Source organism: Berghia stephanieae, chromosome 3 (genome assembly GCF_034508935.2).
Source record: "Berghia stephanieae isolate SIO BIC M18660-M18661 chromosome 3, UCSD_Bste_1.3, whole genome shotgun sequence".
NCBI lineage: Eukaryota > Metazoa > Mollusca > Gastropoda > Nudibranchia > Aeolidiidae > Berghia > Berghia stephanieae.
This window is the reverse complement of record NC_088362.1, coordinates 61281892-61302003: the sequence shown is the minus strand read 5'-3', so window position 1 is coordinate 61302003 and position 20112 is coordinate 61281892. Positions and strand designations below refer to the sequence as shown.

Genomic DNA, 20112 nt, shown 5'->3' with positions numbered 1-20112 from the left:
GATTCTATTGGGGGCCTAAAATCTGGGCCTCAATGAATCTGTACGAATTACGAAACGTTTAAAACGCTTTTTAAAAGTGCCTCTCTACAACTATTTTTATTGAGAAATTATATTTTTCATGGTTCTAGTTTAAATACATATTACTCTGATGATAGCTAACCTTGATTATAATTGCTTAAATCACAGATGGGTTAATTAAGGGCAATTCAAATTGATAGTTATTATTTTGTAAACAGTACGAAATATCAAGAAGAAACCCCATAAAATCTGAATATTTCTAGTTCTATGACACATTGCCATATTTATGGACAATAAAGATCTACTATTATTATTATTATTATTATTATTATTATTATTATTATTATTATTATTATTATTATTATTATTATTATTATTATATTATTATTATTTTTATATAATAATAATAATAATAATAATAATAATAATAATAATAATAATAATAATAATAATAATAATAATATAATAAGGATGATTATCATGACATGATTACTACTTATTTCTAAGAAGACTATATCTATTTCATATTTCATTGTTATTAGTTGTTAGTTCATATTCTCCATTAGCACTGACATGTACTTTTAATCTAAGTCTATTAACTTAAGAGTAATAGTAGTGAGGGATAGAAATGCTATTATTCACATTGTTGGAATACAACTTGACAAGTAGTCTAGTAAGAAAAAGAAAGTGAAAAATATCCAAATCTAAGGGTGTCTACTTACATGCCATGAATATCACAACCACAAATTAATCCTCAGAAATATTTATCCAAATAAGAAACACACCATAATCTTAATCCATTGGAAGAATAATCCAGATGATTCCATTTCATGATACAATTTGTACCTCACTCTGCGTTTAACGGGCTTGTGACCGTCACAATCAAAATGTGGCCGCATTAAGTTTTTTTTTTTTTTTTTTTTTCTTTTTTTTTTTTTTTTAAATAAATAAATACATAGAAATACATACATGGCCCTGTAAGTAATATTGGCGATTCTGAGGATATAAGAAGAAAATTATTTGAGAGTGTCTCTGAAATTCGAGAATTAATATTCACATTCATGGACATAAAAATTTAACATTGGGGCATGGGGGGGGGGGGGGGGGGGGGGGAGAAAGGATGCTTGATAATGATGTCTTATGTTGATGTCAGCTTTCTTATCTTCCTTGCACTCCGCTCAACATTTCTTTCCTCCACATTTTCCCTGCAATAATTCTTTAGCAAAATATTAACGAGTCTTGAAATTGCAGCGTCTGGTATGGAACAGTCCAATCTGAAAAAACGAGGAAATTCTTTGAATAAATTGAGATATCTACGCCTACATGATAGCTCCACTGTCTGTCTGAAAAATCCAAAACACAAGAGAACAAATTGAAAAAGTCCTTCTGAAGGACAGCTCAAACCACCACGAGAAAGCGTTGCTGTAAAAGAAGTAGTCTCAGTGGGAAACGATGACATGTTACCTTGGAGATCCGGGTGTTTCGATGCAATATAACCTGCAATATAAAAAAGAGGCATTGTCTCATCAGTTGACAGTTTACTAGGAAAGTCTGGAAGTGAATCTAAAAGCAAAATATCATTGTCAGAAAATGGAAGGTCACATAAATTACAAGCATGCGGTGCTCCACTGTAATCAACTTCTGTTGTCATGCTCTCCAGCATGAGCTTGGCACGATCAATGGTATTGGTATGTGAGGCATTCTCTACTGAAATGTAATAGTTACACCCTGCTGATCTGCGTAGGTGACCAAAATGGCTTTCAATATCATCCTGTTGAAAAAAACCAAGAGCGACATAATCATGATGGAGACTGTTATCTGAGGACAAGAGAAAATTTGCCAAATCAATAAAGCACTTGCAGGTCCAGAAGAGAGCCTTGGCTGTATCTGCTGTAAGAGAATGCATACGAGGATTAGAAAGTGGAGTAAGACGTAATGCGATATCTGCCCATGAGTTCAGAATATCCAGCTGGTGATGCTCCTCATCCCTGATTACTGCCATATCAGGATCTCGAAGTCGAGTCTGTCGGAGAGGATCTTTTGTATTGAAAACTTTCCATAAACATATCACATTATCAATGAATATAGCCGTATCTTTCCATGACTGTGTCGAAGCTGATGAAGACTTGAGGGCTGCACTTGTTTTTTCTGAAAAGACATCAAGAACAAGAGAAACTTTCTGCTTTTCGATGTTAGAAGGCCTAAGACAAACATCATTTAATTTAGACATGCGCAATGAAAATTCAGATGTTTCATGATCATATAGTGCGATCAAATCAGACCATTTAGCCATCTTCTTGTCTGTGGGGTCAGGACTATCTAAAGGTGAAAAAGCAATGGTACCAGTTCTTTCTGAAATCCAATTATTACGTATGTTCTTTAACAGGTGAACTGGATCATAAATCAAAAAAAGAGGTTTGTGATTAGTTGAGATTGGGGATTTAGCAATCCAAGGCTTTTGCTCATCATCTCTGTCAAATTTCTGAAAAAAAGACTGATTTACTCTATTATTATCACATACAATGGCGACAACATTTCCTCCACATTCCTCCACAGTTGTAATGACTTCAGCAACCTGTTGAAATTGAAATTCAGAAGTTAATGAATGACACGGAACAAGTCTGGCAAGGAAAGATTTTGAACCAAAAAAACATTTCACCATAATACCAAGCATTGTTGTAGCTGCTCTGTCAGGATAATCATGAGCATAACCAAAGACTTCACCACCACGATACGACAAAGAGGCTTTGATGTAAATTTCATCCACAATCAATATACATCCCCGGTTGCGCTCACTGATGCTCCTGAAAATAGAGGTAAATAAAGCTGCATCACTCATATTTTTGCTGACAGCAGTAATTTTCTGTAAAGTAGAAATGGATGGTAATTGTAAATAATTCCTAAGCTGTGAATATAGAGAACGAGACAATGAATACCAACTAAAAGCAGTAAAAAGGTCCTCTGTGGAGTAAATGCGTTTATTTTTAGAGGCATTAAGAATGTGAACATTACGTTGTAGAAATTTCACCTGTGGAACATCTTCATCATTGGAAATGACATACTTAATCAAGGCATCAAGCCCACTCCAACACTTCACTTGCTTGTCACTAGAAATAAAGTCTGGATAATTCTTTATTTTTCTGACGCCCTTGTAGCATTCAAATGATAAAGCCAGAGAACCTGAGGAAGATAATATATTAAAAAGCATAGAAAAATCACAGATTGGACCATCTCTACGTATACTACAGAAAGTGTAGAGCCCTCTTGCCTTTTCAAATCCAACAACACCTCCTACAGGATGGCCAAGAAGCATGTCAATAAAGCGTTCATGAAAATCCTTTCCATCAAGCGAATCTCTTGCACGAAATTCAGCCATTTCATCAATAACAACAGCTCTTGACTCTGCTGTTGCTCTGTCTGTAGTACGACAAGTATGTCTGCCAGCCTGTAGAGGGATACAAGATTTTGGAACGTTAGGGAAAATAGCAGGTGGATTAGCAGGTCGAAAGGCTCTTCCGACGGTTCGAATCATTTCAGTGTCTTTCGGCCAATGTAAAGAACACACGCCCATGTTATCAGTCACATCCTCAAATTTCAATACATTAGGCAGACGTGAAATCCAAAGCCTTTTTGTTTCATCGTCAGTTGGAAAACGATAAACAGAAATCTTTTCATCTGATGCGGATGGTGGATTATCGCGAGTGGGACGATATCCACTTCGACAATTTACGACTGAGCACTTCCTCCCCATTTTATATTAAATCCTGTTGGAAATCACAAACAAATTAATCCTGAAATGTTAGAATGCTGTGGAAATAAGAATCATTTCATAAAAATCATTCTAAAAAGGGAAAAAAATCAAATTTAACAGACTCTCATCAAAACACGCCATGTCTGATAACATTGGATGAGAAAGAAAAAGTAGAAATCTTGAGCCTTGACAAAACGAGGTTTCACTTTGGATTCTATGTCCGGTATGTAGGAGCTCCATGATTAGACCGGTAGGGGGTAGATATTTTCGTTGGAGCAGAGAAAAAGTGAGTATTATTTCTTGGACTTGTAGAGAGGCCTAGGGTCCACCAGCAGTCAAGTTTATTGAATAAAAGAAAAAAAGGCCTTTTTACTGCACTAATGCACCAAATTGCATACCTATCTATGGACACTTTGTTCCGTATCTTTTTCCCAATAAACTTTTTTAAAAACCTGGGGCCAGGGTTGCTAGTTTGGCCTCCTGGTGGCCAAATTTGAGAAATTTGGCCTTTTCCCAAGCCATTTGGACTCCCAAAATTTGGTTTGGCCACTTGGCCTCCTGTAACCAACTTTTTGGCTTCCTCTGACTTTCCCCGTTATATCGTTTTACTCTGGTACCGGTAAAACTTATTTTATTTGGCAATCTAAATATCTAAATGCAACACGTGCTAACGCCACAGATTGCATTTGCTAATGCTTCTATATATACGAATTTTCCTTATCCTATCTAAATTGTTTAACAAATCTAAAGAGTTTTCGCGAGGCTAAGGTGGGTTTGGTGGTATTTGGGCTCCTGCCGAGGGATCTGGCTTCTTGCTATAGCTAGTTTGGTCTCTTACTCAAAAATGATCTGGCAACCCTGCCTGGCTAGGCGGAACCTTGATAACAGAAACGGGGCCCACACGATTTCGCGAGGAATTAATCATGAAAACAATTAGGATATAATTTCAACACAACTTTTGAAATTCATCAAGGATTGTCCATTACCGAATGTTTTTTGATAGAAAACAAATGCATCTTCAAATCTAAACTGCTTTTGACGGTAAGCGGTAAGTTTTTATTTATTTTTCTGTCCAAACGAATGATTTGTCCTGGTTATAGAAGCTAAGTATTGATAACACCGGCTCAGCTCTCTAGTAGTAGTAGTAGTAGTAGTAGTAGTAGTAACAGAAGTAGTAGTAATAGTAGCAGTAGCAGCAGAAGTAGTGGTAATAGTAGTAGTAGGAGTAGTAGAAGTAGTAGTAGTAGTAGGAGTAGTAGTAGTAGTAGTAGTAGCAGGAGTAGTAGTAGTAGTAGTATAGTAGTAGAAGTAGAGTTAGGGAGAAAGAGGAGGCACAGAGAGAGAAAGAGTGAGTGACAGATAGATATTAGATAAAGCGAGAGAGGGAGAGAGAGAGAGGAAGGGGGGGGGGGAGGACTATGCAAGGTCGTTTTCACCTTGATAAACTAATTGAATGGGATTGATTGTGACATAAAATCATTTTCGTGTTTCCGTCCATCACAAAGGGTGACAAGTGTTGTCAATTCTATGGCAATCAATAGGGAACAAAAGTGTGAAGTAAAAAAACTGGCTCCAACTTCATTGGAAATGTAAAACCAGTCTTTCAGAGGACTGGATACATACATTGTGTAATTGATCTTCTAGTGTCAGCGCGATGACATCTTGTTTTCTGGGCTAAATAAATGCTTTGGAATGTGTGTCCCATTGCTTCAAAACTTCTTTATGTTGGGTTCTTTGTTTTGTTTTAAAGGGTTTCACGGCGCTTGCGTCACATTTAGCGCCAGTAAAAAGGAAGAAAATGGGATAGTGGAACGATTCTAGAATTATAATTAAATGGACATGAGAAAAAAAGAAAGACGAAGGGGAGTGGTTCAAATAGGGAAACAGATATAGATTCCAAAATCATATCATTAATGTACTTAGTTGGAGATCAGCTGTATATCTCATCCAGACATCAACTATGTTTTTTTTTGTTTTTCAGGGGTTTACGGCGCTTGCAGCACATTTAGGTCAGTGTCAGTAAAAAGTAGAAAATGGATTAGTCAAAATATTCTAGATTTACAATCAAAGCACCCAAGAAAAATTATGACAAAGGGGACTTGTTCAAATAGGGAACATGTAGATTCCAAGAGCACACCATCAATGTACTTAGTTTGAGATCACCTACATATCTTATCAAGACACCAGTACAGGATCCCACTAAGAGGAATACACTCAAATGTTTACAGAATACATAACTAACAATACATAACAGAGAGATGATTTATTAGAAGGAAATAAATATCATCTCCAAAAACTATAACCATAAATTCGACTGTTTCCCACCTAGCCAAGGACTCCGCCAGGATCATCAAAACTAAGTACACAATCTCATTCCAAGACAAAGACAGAAAGCAATTGGAAAACTGATATAGATAGGGGTATAGAAGACACTGCAAGTACCTCCCTGCCCACTATGGGAGGTCGGGAACCCCATCCAGCAGACACCAACACAGGATTCCACCAAGAGGAAGTGAAGTTGGTGTACACCCTCTGTGTTTTGAGGGTGCTCCTTGTTTGAAGTAATCATCCATTGAGGTTTGTGCTGGAATATTTTCATCTCGTCGGAGCACATATCTGAACAGTTTACATCCTTGTTTCTGGCCAATGTACCCCAATAAGTCGTCTAAATTGTTTGCGATGAAGGGAGTCCAGGGTGTCCAAATTCTTTTTTGTAAGACCCCATGTACCAAAGAAATGTTGAGTAGAAAATGGAAATGGATTGGTCATTCTTAGAAAACCGACAACAAGCATCAACCAGCAAGCTTTGACCTGGAATCCATAGGGAAAACAAAAGAAGTGCCGATCAAAGACCACCTGGAGAAGAGATGTAGAAGCAAACACCCAACATTCAGGACAGACATGTAGTGGTTTGGAAGCGATGGCACACGACATAAAAAAGTGGAGACCCTTTGTTGATGGCTTATGCTCCTGTAAAGGCTGTAAGTAAAACTCATAATACACATTTGACTGTTTCCCTCTAAACCAAGAACTCCAGCAAGGATCAGGACAAAATGAAGTGATCCCATTCTAAGACATAGACAGAAAGCAACTCAGAAACCAGATATAAACGGATAGAAGACACAACAGCAAGTGACCTCCTGCCCACCATAGAAAGTCAAAGGACCCCACCCAATCGTCACCGCACAACACACAAAGAGATAGTGGATAATGAATGTATCACAGAACAACACACAACAAATTTAACTAATTGGCCACACTTATAATCCAATACAAATCATATTTATTCTATGTTCATTCAATAACACTATTCAACAGTACTTTGTAATAAACAGAACTGAATATAAAACCTTCAAAGACAGAACAAAATACATAACACAGAACATTTCAGGCTCAAAGCCCTTCTTCAGTCAACAACAAAAGACATGAAACGATAAATACAATACAATTTTCACTGTTTTTCTGTTGTTGGCTGAAGTAGGATTTTGAGCCCGAAACATAATGTGTTTGGTATTTTATCCTTTTTTTTAAAGCTGCTACATTCATTAATGTTTTTTACTTTTTACAGTCCACAGCTTCTAGCAGCTTTGTATCACTTCAATAATCCATCACATCTTGTAAATTTTATATATATACAACAGGTTTATATTCATATTCATCTCCGTCTTTTTCTCAGAATGGCTTTAGACGAACGCTGCGTCAAATTAGCAGCTTGCTTCTCTTTGAAAACCTCCGCCATAATCGCCTCTTCCTCGTCTTCATTCACTTTGCTTCTGTAGTCAACCATGATGTCATGTTTAACCCAAGGGGTAGCACTCTAATAAAATAGATGGGGGAAAAAATCATAATATTGAATAAATAAAAAGATAAATAGACGGGGAAAATAAAATACTACCACTACTAAAAATAATAATAATAATAATAATAATAATAATAATCATCATCATCATCATCATAAAAATAATAATAATAATAAAATAATAAAAATAATAAAAACAATAATAATAATAATAAAAATAATATATAATAATAATAATAATAATATTATTATTATTATTATTATTATTATTTTATTATTATTATTAATAATAATAATAATAATAATAATAATAATAATGTTATAATAGATAAAAAAAATTCCATGTATTCATCTCCTCAGAGGAAATTTCTCTACATGGTCTATCTAGAAAAAAATGACAAGATAACCCAGCATTCAGCTGCAATGTGAGTACCAGGGGCGAAATGTCTTGCTGGAGGAAAAATGAAGATGCCACCAGTGGACCTCTGAATTTAATAGATGTAATAATTTATCCACAACTCCACCCCCCCCCCCCCCCCCCTTCCCCCCATTAAAAAAAATTGATCATAACTAAGATGGTTTTGCATGCATCTTGCGCGTAAACAGAGGAAAGCAAAATATTCACACCAAGATTAAAAGCGATTTGAGATCATATTTTGATTTCTGTTTTACACTCTATTATTTCCTTAAGTTAAATTTCGAATTATCACTGAAGCATTCATATACAGTTGAAATACCCTACAGCACATATCAACGAGGGATAAGAGTGATTCATGAGTGCTTGACATTGCACACTTAAGGCGAAAGTATTGAATTGTAAGCTTCAATTTATTAAACGAAGACAGGTATCTGTCTTTGTCTAATAAATTGAATCTTACAGTTCAATACTTATCGTTATTTTTTCCTTCGAGCTTCAAGCAGCAATATTTTCATCAGACTTAACTAAAATCTTTTCACTTTTGACAAAAGGAAAATAACTCAGTAATAAAATATTATCATAGTATTCATGAAAGAGTGACATGCCTTGCCCAAACAGATTTTGCCTAGTGTTTCAATTTCAACATCTATTTTAAAAATTGTCAATAATATTAATATCAATAGTAAAATGGCAACATTTTCATTATCAATGATAATATCATGTTTTTTTGGAGGGAGCTATTTTGGTAAACAACAGAATTAAGTTATTTAAACTATGGCATAAATGAACACTCCCTCAATATAATGACCCTACCTTTGCCTTCCCTTTAAGTTGCTTTTCTGTCAATTCAAATGGAATAATGCCCTTGAGATCCATTCTCTCCCATCGCATTTCCCAGGGCTTTGGATTCAGAGGAACCTGAAAGATTTCAAAGGACAAAATGAAAAAGGCATGAGTTACTACAGAAAATGGTGGTTTGCATATGTACATGCTGATATCATACAGCACCAAGATGCCAACCCAAGTCAGTAAAACAGAATTTACAAAAATAAACAAAAAAAAACCAGCAAATTGAGCTTTTATATAGCACAATATCCACTTAACATGCTCAAAACGCTTTACAGTGGGTCCCAAGCCAACAGCAACACTTAATATGTAGGATGAGACATGACACCTGACTGTTAGGCAATATTACAATTTTTCGGACAGAGACAATGCTGTTAACAGCCAGGTCCTCATTTTACACCTGAGCAAGGTGAGAAAATGTGAGTAAAGAGCCTTTTTCAAGGACTCAGCTACGTGCTGCCCAAAGTGGGACTAGAACCCTGGATCTTCCGATCTGAAGGCAAGTGTCATACACAAGACATGGACGCCCCTTTACAACTTCACTTTGTCAAGGGAGGCAATCCAGAAATTAAAGAAAGTTGTGTTAATCATGAACGAGTAATGTCCCTTGAAAATAATGGTAAATTAACAAACAATTCCCTTGAATTTAGGTCGGCCTTACATTTAGTTGATTTATTATGGAGCCTTAAGTTTTTGTTTTTATGGCTTTAACGGCACTTGAAACACATTTAGGGCATTTCCTCTTGATGACTATTTGTGGCAAATGCAAAGAAAACGACCTTTTGGAACGGATCAATACATTTGCCCTATGTTCATATTTTGTTCAGGCAAGGATTTGACACAATGTCCGACAAGGAAAACAATACCTGTAATGTGTTGACTGGGACCTCCGATCCACGCGGCAAGGCAACTGGTTCCATGTCAAAACGGAAGGTACTGTACTCTAGTGGGGCATTGCGAAGGTAATACAGCTGTTCGTCTAACCGTTTTTCTAATTTCAGGACTTCTATTGAATGTAGTGTCGGATTGTACATTTCATACATGACCTCCACTCCTGCAGACAAATGATTTCATTATACATTTTTAATATGACTACTTATTACTATCATTGTCATTATTATTATTATTATTATTATTATTATTATTATTATTATTATTATTACTTTTATTATTATTCATTGTTATTATTATTATTCATTGTTATTATTATTATTTATTATTATTATCATCATTATCATTAATTAATGATCATCATTATTATTATTATCACATCATCAAAAGCTGGAATGAAAAAAAAAAATAAAAATGAGATTTACCTAAACCATCAACGACATTTCGGAGAATAAAGAAAGCACTGAGTCCGTGTCCTCCCCTGTCAATACAAATCCCCACAAATCTGTTCAGCTTGTCTGGAGCGTAAGGATCTGATACAGTCACAGCCATTATGGAGCCTGGACATGAAGAGAAAATAAAAACAGAGGTTAGAGATATAATGTCGGTATCCATGCAGCTAACAGACAGAAATTGAAATCCTTGGTAGATGCTTTATGCACCCCATGGATCAAAGAAGATTAAGTAAGAGTAAGAGGTAGAAAATGACACGCGGCATCACAAAATACTTTTGAATATCATCAAGAACTCTAATCTGAATAAGATAATAATTAGTATTAGTATTGACAAATTCTCATTTAAACCTCTCAAATCAAATGACTCATCGCGTTCCTATCGAAATCTACTCAAAATATATTCTTGGTCTGCAACCAAGCAGTGTAAAAATACAATTATATCAACATCGCTGATACCACAAAATTATATTTTATTATATATAAGAGGATGCTGCATGATAACGCCAAAGAAAATAAGGGACAAGGAGAGAAAAAAAAAAAAAACATTTCATCATTGCCATGAATGTTGTAAAAATTATATTGATCGAGCCATATTTGTGAATTTCAGAATGACAAGTGACTGGGTCGACCAAGCCATTGTTTATCCATAGCAGCCAACTTTTCAAAAAGCTAAAACAGGACACCCAAAGGCACAATACCGTCATAAGCCAAAATAAAAAAAAAAAAGCAGTATGGGTTTGGACCATGACTATATAACATAATCTAAATTTAAAGCCTTTTCTTTTCCATGTTTTAAAATGCATAATCCTACAATTTTTCAAATTTTAGCAAATTTTCGAGATTTTGCACCAAAAAAAAAACCGATAATAATAAAAAAAAATTAAATAAAGACGAATTTTTGTTTTCTTTTCATTTAATAGCTCGTGTAGAACGTGAAAGATAATAAATGAAGAGTAGTTTCTTTTTTACTATCACATTTTCTTCCTTTTAACTGGCACTGATATGACCTTACATTTGTTGCAAGTGCCGTGAAACCCATAAAAACAAACAAATTCCTTTCTCTTTCATGAACTAATTATAATGGGCTTTTAGGAAAATTAATCGCAAATTTTTGCAAATAATTTGCAAATTTTGCTGTTTTTAGCTTGCAAACTAGGATTTTGCTTGAAAAATTTGGGATTTATTTTTGCAAAAAAACGCCATGTCAGTGCAATGCAGGGGTCTTTTCTATCCAAATAAAAAGTCCATTTTTTTTTTCTTAAATTTTTTCTCAGATTGCCAAATTGGGCTAGTCCTGATATTATCAGGAAAATTGGCAGCTATGGTTTAACTCTCTTAAATGTCCATGCTAAGATTATATGAGAGAAGTAACAGTAAAGTGAAAATAAGTGACAAATCAAATCATTCTAGATGTAATCACATACCAACATAAAATTCGGGAATGTTGATGACTGTTCTCCTTCGGAACATATCCTGTCTCTCTAGTTTCTCCAATACTCTGTCTCTGTATTTCCAGTCCGGGTTGGGCATGAATTCGGGCATCACAAATCTATACAAATATAATCAGAACTGCATCAAGTTATAAACCAACAACCTAACTAAATAACTTGAGCATTTATTGGGGGCAGCGTGGCTCAGTGGTATGGCCTTTGCTTCATACCCAGAAGGTACCGAGTTCGATTACACACCGCTGAGCTGTTTGGCCTTGAGCAAGTAACCTCGCCCTACTCAATTTGTGGCGCTGTTCTGCGGCTGATGCCTGGGTTATTCCAGTCTTCCCTTGGAATAGACCCAAGAGAAAAATTTCCCCTATGGGATGAATAAAGGGAATTTTATTTATCTATTTATATAGCACAATATCCACTTAACATGCTCATGATTTGTGGGATATCATGATTTGTGTGTGTGTGTGTGGGGGGGGGGGGGGGGTGTTTGTATGCCGATCCAGTTTTCAGGCTCAGCAGCTACACCTGTCCAGGCTATTTGAGCCTTTTGGTCAAGCAGCTCCGTCCTCATCCTGCTTTTCTGTTAACCCTATTTTCATACTAAAATAGAAAGTCCTATTTCCTGATTTGGGGTCCATTTGGCCCCCATGACTTGCAAAGAGAAAAATACTAGAAAGTCCTATTTCCTGATTTGGGGTCCATTTGGCCCCCATGACTTGCAAAGAGAAAAATACTAGAAAGTCCTATTTTCTGATTTGGGGTCCATTTGGACCCCATGACTTCACATAGTAATATACTAGAAAGTCCTATTTATTTCTTATTTGAGGGCCATTTATCCCCCATGATTGTACTATGGAAAATTCAGTTAAAATCATATTTTCTCATTAAATGTATATAGGCAATATAAGTTTGCATCATTTTGTTGTTTTTGTTGTGACATTATGCTGGTAGATGGCATCATCAATAATTGACTTGGTAATTTTGTTTCCTATGATGAGCGCCAGTTTCAGTTACCTACTTTTTCATCAACTCTAATCAAGAAACATCCAAGTAAGTACTAACTCATTACTTTTTTTTCATTAGATGTGTGATGTATGAAGATTATTCTGACACTTATCCTATGTAACGAAAAATGAATTGATAGTATTGTTAATTTTATGATTGTAGTACCAGTGAGTGAAATGATGAAACAATAATGGATACATGAAAGCGCTAATATTCAATTTAATGTTTCTTCCAATACTTGCCTTACTTTCGCTTCTTGATTATCTTTTATTCTTGTGTGTACTCTACCTAACCACAGATTTGTTTGTAACTTCTTATGACAAGTGATTTATTTTCTTGTGCCGTTATTCTGAACTAAATTATATTATGAACTAAATTAGCTTAAATGTCTACATTATGTTTCAGTCATATTGTATTGATATTATTGCTTTTGAATTTTTGAATTTGCTAACTAGATAAATGATTTGTATGTTGCTGGGTGTTTTTTTTTTTAATTTTCAGCCATCCGTTATGTGGTCTAAATTATGTTGCATTGGACCTAAACCATAACGAATGGAGAAAGTGTAACATCCTTTATAGTTTGAATGCTCAGATATACATTGAGTTGTAGTCTACTGGGGCAACCCCAGTGCATGAGGAAGGTATGTCACCTACTATTTATTTAAAACTGAATGGTACCTATTACATTTATATATGTAATGGTTGTTAGCTCGGAGTTAATAACAGGCATCATATGAAATCTAATATGAGAATATGAGTTTCAATTCTGATTGTTAGAATGTCATTTGTCCAAACAGTAACAGCATTATCAAGTAGGGCCTATGTTTCTATTGTATGAAATAGTAAAATAAATATCAAGTTGGTGTAAGATTAGCTTATCTTTAACCAGTGAATTGACAGAATATCATCAATTAATAATGCAAGATAAAGATGAGCTGTTGCAAATCAAGTTCCAGGTAATGGATGATTTTCCCCCACGATGATAATGATGAAGGTATAAATTAATAATATTGACAACTCATCAATTTTTGGATTTATTGGCTGCAAAGACTTCAGAGTAAAAGCCGTTTTTTTAAAGATGAAAAATCGAACATTTATACCTCTTTTATCTGACTCGTTGGATGTGACTTTCAGCATATCACAGCAAATCCATGAAGACAACGAGAAAATTACATTGTATTGTAATCACATTACTCTCAGATACTTTCATATTTGATGTTTTCTTTTATTTCTACATGACAATAATTGTCAATTGGGGATTCCAGTAAAATAAAGTTTTCAAAATAATAATAATATACTCACATCCCCAAAATACTCCCCCCCCCCCCTCTCTCTCTCTCTCTCTCTCTTCTCTCTCTCTCTCTCTCTCTCTCTCCTCTCTCTTTCATCGCCATTTCCAGTTGTGTGTTCCTTCCCAATATAATTTTCTTCTTCTAATCCTTCAGACACTGGCGGTATTTCACCATTTCATTGGAATGGGAATGATACAAGTTCTTCAAATGAAAGCATCACTGATGAAGAAATGCCACTGATTCTGCTGCAGCCAGATCCAGAAATAGATGCCACCGATTCTGAATCTGAGGTAGATGAAGCTGAAGAAACAATAGAAGTCGGCAACTTCCAAAATACATTGTTTGTGGAGGAATGCACTGCTTGGAATTAATAAGAACAAAATTCCACATAGAGGAAGAATTCTATCAAAGTTCATAATATCCAAAAGAACCATGTCATGCATTCAAAGAAAATTGAAAAAGCCTGCCTCCGGAGTATTCTATTTTTTTCACTAAGAAAATGAAAAGTACTCTTGTGGTGATATGTACGAAGAAGGGAAAAGAACAAAATATACAAGTGCAAGATGGGAGAATAAGATCAACAGCACAACAGGAAGAGGAAGAATGCGACAAGGGGAAGATCCATAAAATGTCCGAGAAAAAAATGATGTAAAATTCAGAAAGACTTGCAGCAGATGTGGAGAATTTACATGTTCACAGCGTAGCAGAATAATATGTACTTCTCTTGTAAATGAATATGTTCACATGCTTTGATCAGAAAAAATCATATTTCTAAAACAATATTTCAGTGATAGTGGAACTTTTTTCTTGCCTTTTAATCCATAAAATTTACTATAGCTGAGCCTCGGATTAATTTTAATAAGTTTTGAATTATGTTTTGCTATTGTTTTTTTGTTTGTTTGTTTGTTTATATTGTTTTTCTACATTTGAAAGGTATTATTGCATCAATAAGAATCAGCATAAATATAGTCAATTGTTATCATTATCAAATTGTATTGGATGATCCTAGGTATGGTTGGCACATGCTTTTCTTCGACTCCACTCACTTGTAAAAGTGTTGTCCATGTCGGAATTGCAATTACTTCATGAAACCAACAATCATTCACGAAAAGGAGTTGATGATGATGATAATGATAATAATATTAATAATAATAACAACAACCACAGCAATGATAATAATAGTAATAATAATAATAATAATAATAATAATAATAATAATAATAATAATAATAATAATAATAATAATAATAATAACATCAACAATAATACTACTAATAATACTAATACTAATAATAATAATAATGATAATAGTAATAATAATAATAATAATAATAATAATAATAATGATAATGATAATAATAATAATAATAATAATAATAATAATAATAATAATAATAATAATAATAATAATAATAATAATAATGATAATAATAATAATAATAATAATAATAATAATAATAATAATAAAATTACAATGATACTAACAATAATAAAGATTATCTATTATTATTATGATTATGATGATGATGATTATTATTATTATTATTATTATTATTATTATTATTATTATTATTATTATTATTATTATTATTATTATTATTATTATTATTATTATTAATATTATCATTATTATTATTATTATTATTATTATTATTACTATCATCACTGTTATTATTATTGTTATTATTATTACTATTATTATTGCTATTATTATTGCTATTATTGTTATTACTATTATTGTTATTATTATTATTATTATTATTATTATTATTATTATTATTATTATTATTATTATTATTATAGAAAATTGTGGAATAAAATGAAAGAAATAGCATTCCTTTGTTGAAATCTTTAGTATTTTCCAAATCAGAAAATCTCAAATTCCAGATGAGCATGCTCAGTGTGAGTAAACTATGCACGTGACAAACATGAAATTTGGCATGGTCATGGACCTCATCATTTTAGGAAAAGTCACCAAATTCCAGGTCTCTATGTCAAAAATTGACTGTTTTATGAATAAAAAACACCCCCTGGGGTCTTTTTGGCCCCCAAGTATGGAAATAGGGTTAAAATCAGCTTCCTTAGCCTTTGGTCAACCAAGACCTATCCACAAGGCAGTGGGGCTGTAACCCTAGCGAGGGTGGCTGATGCGTACTCAGCCTTGCCAAAGGGCCTCCCATGGTTTGGTCTGGAACTGTTTCAAAGATACCCCATTGCAGGACATCCACCATCTGGGACCCGCCAGGTTGGAGTGTTTGCCTTCTCCCGGTGCTTGACACTCCCTCCTGGAATTGACAAGGTTCTCTGGCACTAAACATGCTCAAAACGCTTTTAGGGGATCCCTAACCAATAGCAATAGGTATTTAACGTGTAGGATGACACATGACGCCAGTTAGGCAAAATTACACTTTTTTTTTTTTTCAACAGACAATGCTGATTGAGTACAATGAGAGAATGTGAATAAAGAGCCTTTTCCAAGGACTCAACTATGCACTTTTTGGCTTTAAGTTTAAGGGGAGAAGCAATGCTTTGTGCTTTGACAACGAATTTGTAAAAGTAAAAATACTTTTTTTTTAAATCCAAGGCTTCAGGTAGCCCCACTGTGCTTCACTATTACTACTACTACTACTACCACTACTACTACTACTTCTACTACTACTACTACTACTACTACTACTTCTACTACTACTTCTACTACTACTACTACTACTACTACTACTACTAATTTATAGCAAATTTTTGAAAATTTTATTTCACTAACAAATCTATTCTCTTTTCTAAATATATAATAATGAAAATGCAAGGAAAATATTTTGATAAACTGCCCAAACTGCACAAGAAAGGAAGTGTTACTACAGAATATACTGTAGATTACTTTATAATCACCTATAATTTCGTGGAGCTGTTACATCTGAAACTTCTTCAACATTTTCAGTTCCTTGCTGTAATGCAGACTTTCTGTGCTTATCCACAAGATCAAAGTGAAGAAAGTTATCCTTGACACGAAGAGAGCGGGCAACTTGAGCATGTGTGCGTTGGTAGTTAATTCTTTTATTTGGCTTGTGAGACTCATAAGTATGTTTATGTGCAACACAAACAAGACATCCAGAAACTGAAAAAAATTAAAATTCTAAAATCTATTTTCAAAGAAATAATAAACATAACTTATATGAATTTGGTCAGGATTTAGTTGACTATCTGCCTCAAAAGCCATACCAGCTTGGGACAACTAGGATCTTATCTGTCACCACTTCTCTGCTTCCTCAACGTCTCTAATAATCATCACCTGACTGCCCACTTAACAGAGACAGGTGACTGTTGGGTTGATAGTTTTTCCGAGTCTTTAAACTGTATTTATAACTTTATCAAAATATGTTTGTAATCCTGATCATTATTCTTAAAAAATAAATATAATTTTCCATGGTTTTATTAGTGGGCAATGTAGTGTTTTAAGCTAATCAAAAGTAAACATTCATTCTTCAGTCTTCCCAATATTTTATTACACAGCATTATCCTCAAATTTTCAATTATATGCATGCCAATAAATGTTTTTCATTTCCATCAAGAGAAAGAAAGAGAGAGAGAGGAGACTGAGGAGAGAGAGAAAGAGGTGTCATAAGTCAAATGTAGACGTACGTAATGACAGATATTGTGTGTATGGATTCATTTGTAGTAAAAGTACACATCACGACACAAGGGCTGTGCACCCCGAGTTCTCCCTCTCTCTCTCTCTCTCTCTCTCTCTCTCTCTCTCTCTCTCTCTCTCTCTCTCTCTCTCTCTCTCTCTCTCTTATACTTATTCATAAGCAGACACACACACACACACACACACCACACACACAATTTTCATCTCAGAATCTCATTGTTGAGAAAACTACAAAGTTATACTTACTGTTGCTCTGAACAGTAAGCAGTCTCAAAGTTTAAAGTTAAAGTAACCTTTCGTATACGTTGATTGGATTTGTTTACTGAAACCAGAACGTGTGCACTATCTTTATCTATCTATCTAGATAGATAGCTTGTAGTTTTAGAAGTAGAAGAAGAAGAGAAGGTCATTCTCACTCAACTTTATTGCTTTTAAGATCATTGTAAAATAACAAAGCAAAAAAAAAATAAAACCGTTAGATTTTGTCAAAAGTCTAACATGAAAAACTCGATATAATCCATATTCGTAAATAACTCTTACAGTTTTGAGCTGACAACAAATGTCGAAATAATGGGGCACTGATGTTGCAGAGCTTCAAACTCAAGGAGGCTGCCATCTTGATTTGGACAAAATCCTGAGTTATTTCATTTTCAATGTAAATGAGCTCCATTGAATATCGATCTATCTTTCAAAGTGATGTTTCGTTGAACAATAGGATTCAGTAGTCTGATGTCACGCCGCCAGGCAACGGCGGCCATCTTGGTTCTAAACAAAGAAAATCATTACTTTTTATTCTTCATGCTAGCTAGAACTTTTCATTCCCTTTTCATATGCCTTGTGATCAGAATGTGTAAAAGTCAAAACATGATCAAATTGATGGGGATTTTTTCCGAAAAAAAAACAAACTTTAGCTTTTATATAACGCAATATCCAGTAAACGTGTTCAAAACGCGTCATTAGGGGTCCCTGGCCAACAGCAACACTTAACATGTATGATGTGACATGACGCCTGTTAGGCGATATTACAATTTTTTGTTCGGACCGAGACAACGCTGTTAACGGCTAGGTACTCATCTTACACGTGAGTACGGTGAGAGAATGTGAGTAAAGAGCCTTTTTCAAAGACTCAACTATGCGCCGAGCCAGGCGTAAACCCAAGACCTTCCGATCAGAAAGCGAGTGCATAACACAAGACCACACATAGCCGTCAGAATTCCACTAGAAGTAGGCTATCTATATAGCGACGCGCACTTATTTGCAGGTCTGATAACCCAATTCCTTATGGGCTCGTTATTGTAATGGAGATCTCGAACAATGACGAAAAATATTGTCCATTACAACAATATTAATATAGGCCCACAAATGGGTTCGGATGTCAGACCTGCATATACGTCTTTATAAAGAGTTATGTTGATTCAACATTAATATATAATCTTGATGAGACTCAATTGTCAAAGCAATGGACATTTTCACACGAGCGCGCGTGCACACACACACACACACACACACACACACACACACACACACACACGGACAGAGACAACGCTGTTAATTGCCAGGTACTCATTTTACACATAAGTGCGGTGAGAGAATGTGAGTGAAGAGCCTTTTCCAAGGACTCAACTATCCAGCTCGACCATTGAAACCTACTCAGAAAACACGACCGTCGCCAATATTGGCATTCCACAGTTAGATAAATGCCTATTTTTTTTATAAATAAACATAGATGAATAATGAAAACATAAATTAATGAATAAATGATATCCCCTAAAGATATCCGCAAAGGTTTCAAGAGAAAAAAAGGCAGATATAACCCAGGCAATGACCGCAACGCAGCGGCGCAAAGTGAGTGGGACGAGTTTCTTGCACAGGGAAAAAACGAGATACTGACAGTGACGCTCGACCACGGTGTAAATGAAATACATTGTCCAATCAACTTTCTCAAATATCCGGAAATAAGAAATATGAAGCACTTAAAGAATGGTGCTTACCGTGAAAAGGCACCGTAAAATGCAATTTAAAAAATATTATGTTTATAATTTTTGTGCGACTATGTGGGCTTGTGGTATGATACTCACTTTCGGATCGGAAGGACTGGGTTCGAGCCTCGCTCCTCGCATAGTTGAGTCCTTGGAAAAGGCTCTTTACTCACATTCTCTCATCGTGCTCAGGTGTAAACGTATGAGTACCTGGCCGTTAACAGCGTTGTATCTGTTGGGAAAAAAATATATGATCGCCTAATAGGCGTCATGTCTTGTTCTACACGTTACGTGTTGTTGTTGTTGATCAGGTACCCTTTGTTAAGCGCTTTGAGCACGTTTAGTAGAGATTGCGCTATATAAAAGCTCAAGTTTTGTTGGGTGTTTTTTTTTTTTTGGTTTGTTTGTTTGTTGTTGTCTTTTTTTAAAAAAAAACTCTTTTATGTTTTCTCACTAACGTGTCTAAACTACTGATGGTGTGAAAAAGTTAGTAATCTCGACTGAGTAACTATGACAAAAAGTGGAAGATCCCATTGGTCTGTTTTATCCCGGTTTTTCTATCGTTTA

General features: G+C 34.7%; 2 protein-coding genes and 1 long non-coding RNA gene across 8 annotated transcripts in view; 1 reads left to right on the top strand and 2 right to left on the bottom strand.

Moving 5' to 3' along the window:
• The window catches only part of LOC144968137 (uncharacterized), an 11798-nt gene extending 769 nt beyond the window's left edge, over window positions 1–11029 (top strand). The window contains exons 1-4 of one of the 6 annotated variants that reach the window (XR_013644530.1): window positions 2224–2834; window positions 5751–5778; window positions 7929–7993; window positions 10786–11029. This is a non-coding gene — a long non-coding RNA (uncharacterized LOC144968137). Of the gene's footprint in view, window positions 1–2223; window positions 2835–5750; window positions 7117–7928; window positions 8807–9659; window positions 9783–10785 lie in introns of those variants that run through there. The other 5 variants (XR_013644529.1, XR_013644532.1, XR_013644528.1 and 2 more) reach the window with 5 other exon arrangements.
• On the bottom strand, window positions 2919–5716 carry LOC144966905 (uncharacterized). Its single transcript, XM_078903608.1, has 4 exons — window positions 5689–5716; window positions 3892–3983; window positions 3031–3463; window positions 2919–2923 (listed from the first exon to the last, which is right to left on the bottom strand). Exons 1-4 carry the CDS (start codon window positions 5714–5716, stop codon window positions 2919–2921), a joined length of 558 nt encoding a protein of 185 aa, XP_078759734.1.
• Window positions 7030–18230, bottom strand: LOC144968136 (large ribosomal subunit protein bL19m-like). The gene is made up of 7 exons (XM_078906150.1): window positions 18107–18230; window positions 16807–17032; window positions 11603–11727; window positions 10149–10283; window positions 9699–9886; window positions 8800–8904; window positions 7030–7586 (listed from the first exon to the last, which is right to left on the bottom strand). Exons 1-7 carry the CDS (start codon window positions 18180–18182, stop codon window positions 7425–7427), a joined length of 1017 nt encoding a protein of 338 aa, XP_078762276.1. The 5' UTR covers window positions 18183–18230; the 3' UTR covers window positions 7030–7424.
• Window positions 18231–20112: the final 1882 nt, after the last annotated feature.

Excerpts from the sequence above, each read along its gene's own strand:
- LOC144966905 (XM_078903608.1), bottom strand. The coding sequence starts at position 5,716 with ATGAGATATACAGCTGATCTCCAACTAA. Across the intron at positions 3,984-5,688 it reads TACAGCTGATCTCCAACTAA|AATCCAAAGTGAAACCTCGT; the intron begins GTACATTAATGA and ends TACCGGACATAG. Across the intron at positions 3,464-3,891 it reads CATGGCGTGTTTTGATGAGA|GCTGGCAGACATACTTGTCG; the intron begins GTCTGTTAAATT and ends ATCCCTCTACAG.
- LOC144968136 (XM_078906150.1), bottom strand. The coding sequence starts at position 18,182 with ATGGCAGCCTCCTTGAGTTTGAAGCTCTGCAACATCAGTGCCCCATTA. Across the intron at positions 9,887-10,148 it reads AAATGTCGTTGATGGTTTAG|GAGTGGAGGTCATGTATGAA; the intron begins GTAAATCTCATT and ends ATTTGTCTGCAG. Across the intron at positions 8,905-9,698 it reads TCCCAGTCAACACATTACAG|GTTCCTCTGAATCCAAAGCC; the intron begins GTATTGTTTTCC and ends GAAATCTTTCAG.